Below are 9248 nucleotides of genomic sequence, written 5' to 3'. Positions count from 1 at the left end.
TATCTAGTAATTCTTTTATTTTTTTATTATTGTTAATACTTCTCTTTACATGTTTTTTGTATTCTTTTATTATCGTTAATGCTTCTCTTTACATGTTTTTTTTCAGCCGATGGTCCACTGAAAACAACCTCTCTACCTTTCAGCCGATGCTTCTATTCATTTGTTGTATATCTAGTAATTCTAAATCTCCTGTAGTCGATTTCTTCACCTACTCAAAATATCCAGCACCGGAAAATAATCCACTCCTAGAAGTGCTAATTCTACCAATAACTTTGAAGTTGGTATTTAACTTCGTGAAGATTAAAATTGCTCATTTCTAATAAATTTAGAGGACTAAAAGTGCTTAAAAATATATTTAAAGGATGTTTTTCAAAACCCAATCAAAACATAAGGGACTATTGTTGTTGTCATAAATGTTCTATGCCAAACGCTGCCTTACCTCGCATGATTTTGAGTTTATCCTTAACGTGACCGGCAACTGCCGTCGATTCGCTGCAAATGAATCTCTTCTACTCGTATTCTTCTCTCTTAGGTCGGAGAATGGTGAAATGCGAATGAAACCTAAACCAATATATTTACCCCTCATTATCGCCATTGAAGACAAATTCTAGAAATATAAATCTTCGACTACTTCTTCACCTACTCAAAATATCCAGCACTGGAAAATAATCCACTCCTAGAAGTGCTAATTCTACCAATAACTTTGAAGTTGGTATTTAACTTCGTGAAGATTAAAATTGCTCGCTTCTAATAAATTTAGAGGACTAAAAGTGTTTAAAAATATATTTAAAGGATGTTTTTCAAAACCCAATCAAAACATAAGGGACTATTGTTGTTGTCATAAATGTTCTATGCCAAACGCTGCCTTACCTCGCATGATTTTGAGTTTATCCTTAACGTGACCGGCAACTGCCGTCGATTCCCTGCAAATGAATCTCTTCTACTCGTATTCTTCGCTCTTAGGTCGGAGAATGGTGAAATGCGAATGGAACCTAAACCAATATATTTGCCCCTCATTATCGCCATTGAAGACAAATTCTAGAAATATAAAAGTATTTGCGAATTCGTCGGAGCCCAATGGAGCTTCCATTTCAGTAGCTGGAGCTGACGGTTCTTGGTCGAGCTATCTTTCCCGCGAATCCCCCATTTCAGGTTTTCTTTTTTCTTTTCTTTTCACTGTTGTAGAAATCAAGTAATTTATTTGTGACTTGCGGTTTGATTTTCTCAGGGTCTATGGAGCAAGTAATGGTGGAATATGTATTTGGGAGAAAAAAAGCTACTGAAGTTGCTCACTAGTAGGTACTCCAATCCATTTTTATTCAGCTATTTTAGAGCCTACGTTTGTGGTTCAACATTAATTGGGTACATTTTCCTCCTTTCAATGTGCAAAAGAGTTCCTTCTTCAAGTGGAAGCAGCTGTTTTTACAGCTTGTTTGGATGGTTGTCATCTGTTGTTTTGTATCGTATTATTACTTTAAATACAATGTTTGTTTTGATTGTTACTTAAACCTTATTGTAACGTTTCGTTGAATCCGTCGTTTTACTTTATGGAAGGACCGATTTTGTGTGGTTGCATCGTTACCTTTTTTTAAAAATCTTGTCATTCCTTATTATTAAATAATCATATTTTATCCTTTACCCTACCTTTTTATATAATAATGCTACCTCATATCTTACCTTTTTTTTTTTATAATAATATTGCAAGTTTAAACTTTATATTATTGGTGCATGGCATCATGAAACAACCGCAAACAATACAATCTAACCAAACATTCTATACATCAAAGATACATAACAACCATCCAAACAAGCTGTTAATTTCTTTATGTTGTTGTGATATTCCTACAGAAAGTTTTCTACTTGGAAATTTGGTTGGTCACAAGTATAATGGAATAATTTGTTATATGCTGTGAGAAACTGCTCAGCGGGATTAACCCTTTGTCATTTGTATAGATTCGAATGAAGTGCCATCAATAATAAAGTTGATAAATTGCTTGAAATTGCTTTCTCTTGTTAGTGTTTGTCTTATATTTTTCAACTATCAACTTGAATTCTGAACTCTTAAGTTCTGTTCGCAAGTTCCTTACTCTGTATCAGTGAGGATCATATAGCCGATCCCAATGCTTTGTTGTTGTTGTTGTAATTTCTAGCAATTGCTTTGTTTTTGCACTTTTAGAAGTTAAAGAAGTTAAAGTCTGCATTGCCTTGTTTTGACTTTAATAGCGGTATGACTATACTAGACCACAAATGGTGGCTTACCTCTTTCTATAATTGGTAATGTCAAGGTATTATATAATTTAATCAGCGTATAACCCATGGCAGTGTCTGGAAGCAAGTTGTTCAAAAAGGGGATGCAGTTGTTGATGCCACCTGTGGAAATGGTTACGATACTTTGGCACTATTGAGAATGGTTGCTGACAGCACCGGGAGAGGTCGAGTTTATGGCATGGATGTCCAGAAAATTGCTTTAGAAAGCACTTCATCCCTACTGGACCAGTTTGCTAGTCCAGATGAGGTCGAGTTATTGCTTCTGCTATTTTGTATCTCCGGCCCTAATTAATGTTGCCATTTTACCGAATGATCCAATAAGTAGATCGTCCTGACTATGTAGAAGGAAGCTAGAGAGAATGGTGGTTTGGATACATATTCCCATAAAGTTGAAACTCCGTTTGGTTTAAAGCTATCTATACCTTATGATCTAAGCACATAGTTAGCCAAACAGTTGCTTGCTTTATATTGTATAATCTTACTTTATATAATGCAGCCTTAAAAGAGTGAAGTAGTCTATCTCAGCCCTCACTTTCACTTTTCCCTCCTTCAAAAGGCCGGTTGTGGCGTCTTGCCTGGTAACTTACATCCATCTCCAGAATTACTAGAACCAGCCAAAATCACTAATGAAGTAATGGTAGTCTTTTATACTATGCTTAACCTAGGCAGGGACCATTCCCTCTGCCACCCAAATTCAAGGCTTCCCTAGCCTTTTTTCAGTCCAAATACAACTGATATAAGATGTAGTATAATTTATCTCATAAGTGTGCTTATGAACAGCGAAGCTCATATAAGACTTCAATTGGAGAAGTTTGCAAGCTCAATCTCGTTACTCGTTAGTGCTTACACATGGGTGAACGGATTTAACCCTATTGACCAATGTCTTGTGGGGTAGATAAATATTACAATTTCATTCTAGTTCATGAAAATGTGATGAAATGGATTTAGCATCCAGGAGGAGTCAAATGGCAGCTCCTGTTTTCTTTTCTTGACATTCAACTGTTTCTACCTACAAATTGTTTTCACATGATTATGGCTCTGACTTTTCTGTAATCATGCTCCTCTCTTCCGAAAATGATAGTTTTTCTTCCACATCATACATACATTTGAAGCACATCTGTTGTCCTTGTCATGCAGAAAGAACTTGTTGAGCTATTTGTTATGTGTCATAGTCAAATTGAGGACATTGTGCCGAATGATGTGGCTGTAAGGTATTCTTGCTTCTCAAAAGGATTTTAATGGCTTACACACTGAATGTATATATCATCTAGTTTCTGTGAAGTGATCTTAGTGACAGAGCTGCACCTATTCTGTCGTGATCTAAGCATCCCAATGATCACCTCCAGTTCTTTTTTGGCCCAATGCTTGTGTCAGGTTAGTTGCTTTCAACTTGGGTTACCTCCCTGGCGGTGACAAAAAGCTCATTACCAGGTCTGAAACAACTGTGCTTGCATTAGAGGCTGCTAAGAGAATCTTAGCACCTGGCGGACTCATCAGCATTGTAACTTATGTGGGCCATCCCGGTGGAAGGTGAATTCTTGAGCCTTATGTTCATTTTTCAGCTGAAAGTATTCCCATTTCTATTGTTTGAGAGTTTTCGTGTAGCCGCTTGCTGACTATATGTTCAAGCATCTTGACTATATCAGTTCGATAGCTTTGCGTCAATGGCCTTTCCCATCATCCAAATGATGACCTCTGTATAAGCAACGTAGCTGTATGATTATCATTTGTTTATCATCGCGCGTGTAATGGTCTTCTATTTTCAATGGTTCTATACTATGTTACAAAAATACTTACATTTGTTTATCATGTAGGGAGGAGTTTGAGAAGATTGAAGGTTTTGCTTCCGGATTACCTGTTGAGAGTTGGAACTGCTGCAAACTACAACTGTTGAATCGCCCACTAGCTCCCATACTGATATTTTTGTTCAAAAGATAGGACAGGTATTATGTGTTACTGTAATGAGACTTGGTATCATGTTTCTGAAGTTACATGCCTAGTAAGTTGTAAACGTATATCAGAATGCCCTTTTCATGCATCATCATAGTAGATAGTGCTGCCTTTGTCGTAGCCTTGTAGGAGTACTACCTATACATCAAACAGCAGCTGTATAAATACTTGTCCTCATTTTGGCTGTAATTTCGATCTCAATTCTCATTTTCGGGAATGCAGTGAAGTCCCAAAGACCCAAACAGCAGCTGTATTATTTTCAATTTCTTTTTTTGAAAATAGATTTTTTGTTTCCAATTCCCATCGTTGTATAAACTTTAGGGAATGCACGCAAAACTATTTTGGGCAGTTAAGGGAACATACACACTAGTCAATATATTACTGCTAGTTTTTGCATATATATGCCTCATAGATTTTCACAAGTTAAATGTAGTACAAGAGGAAGAGAAATCAACTCTCAAGTCTAAGCGCTTAAATAAATAAAGTATTACACTTAGAAGATCATGAGTGGTGTGATGAGTCTAATTGAACTACTCGATCGTCTGACTCATGCACCATATGTACCACTATATGTTAAAATCCTCCCTGAACTATATTCGATGTTGCTGTGACATCAAAGGTAAGGTGTGTCGTAGCAACTTCGGGTATAGTTCAGGAGGATTTTATGCCTTATCCCCTTTAAATAACAACAAGATGACTGAACTGAGCTGCCAGTAACTAGTGTGGATTAACAAGCATCCCTTTATTTCTAGGTAAGAAGACAAGCGAGTCTTAGTTCTAGATGCAAAATACTACTACTACTATACAGTCTTTTTATTACCTGGGCTAGTAATTAGTATAGTAGGAGTAATAGATACTATTGATGTATAAATGGAGGTGAAAAAGGCCTAGCTGAAGCCTAAACTTGCATGGTGTTATTTTGGTCTTGTGTGGTAAAACCGTCGCAACATTCATAATAATTAGCTCCAGTATATGTAGTAGTACTAGTTTGAGTTAGTCCAAGTTCAATTTCCAGGTATCTCAACCACTTTTGACATTCATCATGTTGATCTGACGAGCTTTCATTTGTATAATGAGGCGCCTGCAGCTGAGACTGATCAGAGTGATTGCTGTAAATGTCCAGTACTTTGGAGTAGTCTAAATCAGGACTCAAATCAGTATCCAACATGTCCCAAAAATCAATATCTGTCCCTGCTGAATCTGATGGTATTTCATTAATCACCTGATCTTGGTTGTCGCAAGCCTCTGCTGCGCGAACGTGATCAGTACTCAAGTTGCAGAGGTTTAATGATCCATAGGAAGAAGTTGGAGAACAAGAACCTGCTGCAGATGCTGTGGCTTCTTCAACTAAACTAGTAGCAACATCTATATATTGGCCCTTATTGTTGGTTTCAAATTCTTCTTGTGTAGTAGTAGTATTGATCTTGATATCTTTGTTCAATATCCCTACTCTTTTTTTTAAATGAGTATTCCACACATTTTTAATCTCGTTATCAGTTCTTCCAGGCAAATAAGATGCAATCTTTGACCACCTGCATTTATTAATGCATGTGATTAGTGGTGACAAAATGGATTTAAAAAAAAAAATAGATATCCATTCATATTATACACTAAAAAAGGGTTGGATAATGAATTTTTTAAAAACGGGTCAAATTTGGATAAGAACCCACTTAGAAAATGGATAACCGTACCAATGGATAACTAATTGGTTTAACCTTTACATTTGTAAATGCTCAAATTGGGGGTTCAAACTTAGGAGACTAGGAGTTCTCTCAAAAGTGATCATATTAAAAAAGCCATGGATAATATGGTTACCTATATTAACCCATTTTCTATCCTTATTAAATATGGATCTGGTCGGAAAATTTATCCGTTTTTGCATTTTCCGTTTTCGATGTAGAAGTGACACCATGTAGCCACTCTAAGGGGCTGTTATTTAAGAATTAGCCAATGCATCCTGAATTTCAGTTTTTCAATTCAATTTTTCGGGACAAGAATATCTTGAATTGTCTTAAAGTTAAGATTTTTAATTTAAAATTTCAGGACAAAAATAAATATTTGCTAATTTCTAAATAGCATCCCAAAAATGACTATATATGCTCTTGTCCCATTTTTGACTCGTCCATATTCTACCCGACCCACCCATTCGCCACCCCTGTGATGAATAATTAAAGCAAAGACAAAATTTATTACTACTATATATATTTGACAAGCTTGTAGAGGACTATATATTTGTATATACCTGTTCCCCAAAGAGTCATGTAGCTTTATTATGGTGTTCTCTTCTTCTGGAGTGAAATTCCCTCGCTTTACGTCAGGTCTCAAGTAGTTAATCCACCTCAAACGGCAACTCTTTCCACACCTCAGTAACCCTATATTATAAATCCACAATATTGACATTATTAATAAAATGAGTTTAACTTCATAAAAAAAAAAAAATTACACTATCCGATAATAAAAAATACTACATGCACCCGTCCATTATTAAAAAGTAGAATAGTGATATAGTGTTACCTGCTACAACAGGTTAAAAACATTAAATGTTTACGTTCTCGGTATATATATATAAGCTAAATCTTTTTGATACTATTAGAGGATATGCTATGTAGGAGAATGACAACATAGAGATACTCAGGAAGAATAATATAAAGATCTAATTAATTCTTAAACATATAGTTGGAATATATGGACCGAAGAAGAGTCTTGGAGCAAAGGTAAAGTTATTTCCATGTGATCTATAGGTAACGAGTTTGAGCCATGGAATTAGCCACTAATATTTGTATCATGATAGACTTCCTACGTTATACCTTTGGGGCCCTTCCCCCTTTATACAGGGGTGCAGCGATCCACTACACTACCGCTATGTGCGGGGTTCGTGGAATGACAGGAACACAAGAGTCTATTGTACGCAGTTTTACCTTACATTTCTGCAAGAGGATAGTTGTTTCCACGGGATTCAACCTGTGACCTCCTGGTCACATGACAACAACTTTACTAGTCACACCAAGGCTACGTAGGGGAACCATTCTCTAGCCCGGTGCACTAAGCTCCCGCTATGTGCGGTGTCCGGAAAAGGACCAGACCACAAGGGTCTATTGTAAACAGCCTTACCTTGCATTTCTGCAAGAGGCTGTTTCCATGGCCCGAATTCATAACCTCCTGATCACATGACAACAATTTTACCAGTCACGCCAAGACTACATGTCGGAACTACAAATCTTACCAGCTTGTTTGGGGAGGGATCGCCAGTTGCCATGGCCATTTTTTTGAATGAAAGAAATAAGCTTCAAATCTTCAGCAGGAGTCCATGGCCCTTTCTTCACTTTACTTTTATCACAACAAGGTGCTCTTCCTTTACCCATATTTAGTCTATATAATATATAACTTGATATTCACACACACATATATATATATATGTTGGTTTTGTTTCTCACCTCTACTCTCCTTTATATATCTTTTACATGTGTCTATATCTCCAAATAGGGGGATAAAGGGCTAGATATATATATAGTCATAAAGATGTCTATTAATTTATGACAAAATTATGGAAAAAGAAGTGGGGCCCTCTTAAGAATTTCTAGTGTGATAAGTGGACCAGAATATTCACTACTTTTAATTTACTAGTATTTGCAAATTCAAAAATATCCATCCTTCTAAGTCAAACTAGTAATTCCCTTTGTTTTCTAACAAATTGAATCGAATTAAACACTTGTTTTTCAACGTACAGTACTGTAGTGGGATGGTTAGAGTCTATACGGTACATCCTTAATCAAGAGTCTCGTGTTCGAACTCGAAAAGTAAAGAATTTCTTGGTACATAATGATTTGGTATTTATATACGTATGTATGTATATAAACATCGCTCCAATGTGATATACAAGTCTGGTATGACGAGCTTGAGGCAGAAAGCATGCAGGGAATTTTGAACGTACAAACTCCCATTTGGGAGATCTCCTGCCCAACCAACTCGACTAGCCTTAGCGAGCATATCCATCTACTATTACTAATATCAATTACAGCGTTCCTTTTGTTTAAATCCATTGTTTTATTGAAGTAATATTACTTCTTACGTATAAGCTAATTAAAACCTGTTAAATTTTACATCATAAAAAACAAAATTGTAATGCACGAGCAGATCATTTCCATCCTAACAAAACTTAAAATACATATACCGTGCAACATCAAATATATATATATATATATATATATATATATATATATATATATATATATGTATGTATATATGTATGTATGTATGTATGCATTATTGCTCTGCCACTACTAGAATTCGGCCAAAAAGCGACCAAATATTGGCGACCAAATTTGGTCTGTTAAGAAAAGCGACCAAAGTTGGCCGCTAAATTACAGAAAATAAAAAAAAAATATTTGAAATAATATGGTCGCTATTTGGACGCAAATTTAGTCAAACTGTTGACTAGACTAGTCAGATTTGCTTGGTCAAAGATACACTAAGTTTAGCGACCAATGTTGGTCGCAAAAGTGGGACTCACACAAATTTTTTTAATAATTTTATTATTATTTTATAAAACTTATAAAATATAAATATATATAATTTAAAACTTGCGACCAAAGTTGGTCGCTAACTGAAGGATAAGAAGATAGCGACCAACTTTGGTCGCTAAAGTGGGACCCAGTTATAATATTTTAATAAATATATATTTATGTAAAAAATTTATAAAATATAAATAAATATAATTCAAAATTTAGCGACCAAAGTTGGTCGCCAATGTGGGACCCAGTTCTAACGTTTAATAATTTTTATTATTAATTTAAATATTATATAAATAAATCTGATTAAATTTTAGTGACCAAATTTGGTCTCTAATTTAAATTCATGTACATTTAGTGACCAACTTTGGTCGCTAAATTAAATTCATTTAAAGTTAGCGACCAAAGTTGGTCTCTATATGGTCAAATTTAAAAATCACTTTTGTGTTTACTATGTAAATAATATAAATGTAAGTCGTTAATAATTTTGTAATACAAGGGATGAATAGTACTACGAAGCGG

The 9248-nt window shown here is 35.3% G+C and overlaps 2 protein-coding genes across 5 annotated transcripts; one reads left to right on the top strand and one right to left on the bottom strand.

Annotated features, from left to right (window-relative positions):
* The first annotated feature begins 474 nt into the window (after nucleotides 1-474).
* Nucleotides 475-5703, top strand: LOC104220666 (tRNA (mnm(5)s(2)U34)-methyltransferase, chloroplastic). Of its 4 annotated transcripts, none has more exons than XM_009771561.2 (7): nucleotides 475-1152; nucleotides 1229-1295; nucleotides 2323-2515; nucleotides 3406-3479; nucleotides 3643-3798; nucleotides 4083-4211; nucleotides 5306-5703. In XM_009771561.2, the coding sequence occupies exons 1-6, from the start codon at nucleotides 930-932 to the stop codon at nucleotides 4204-4206; spliced, it is 837 nt and encodes a 278-aa protein (XP_009769863.1). In that variant the 5' UTR covers nucleotides 475-929; the 3' UTR covers nucleotides 4207-4211; nucleotides 5306-5703. The 4 variants fall into 4 exon arrangements, with proteins under 4 accessions (XP_009769863.1, XP_009769865.1, XP_009769861.1 ...); XM_009771563.2 differs by having other exon boundaries at nucleotides 837-1152; nucleotides 5342-5703; XM_009771559.2 differs by having other exon boundaries at nucleotides 837-1152; nucleotides 5296-5703.
* LOC104220667 (transcription factor MYB58-like) lies at nucleotides 5117-7580 on the bottom strand. Its single transcript, XM_009771565.2, has 3 exons — nucleotides 7442-7580; nucleotides 6461-6590; nucleotides 5117-5750 (listed from the first exon to the last, which is right to left on the bottom strand). The coding sequence occupies exons 1-3, from the start codon at nucleotides 7578-7580 to the stop codon at nucleotides 5117-5119; spliced, it is 903 nt and encodes a 300-aa protein (XP_009769867.1).
* Nucleotides 7581-9248: the final 1668 nt, after the last annotated feature.

The sequence above is a fragment of the Nicotiana sylvestris genome, chromosome 8 (assembly GCF_000393655.2).
Source record: "Nicotiana sylvestris chromosome 8, ASM39365v2, whole genome shotgun sequence".
Classification (NCBI taxonomy): domain Eukaryota; kingdom Viridiplantae; phylum Streptophyta; class Magnoliopsida; order Solanales; family Solanaceae; genus Nicotiana; species Nicotiana sylvestris.
This window is presented reverse-complemented; position numbering and strand designations above follow the sequence as displayed.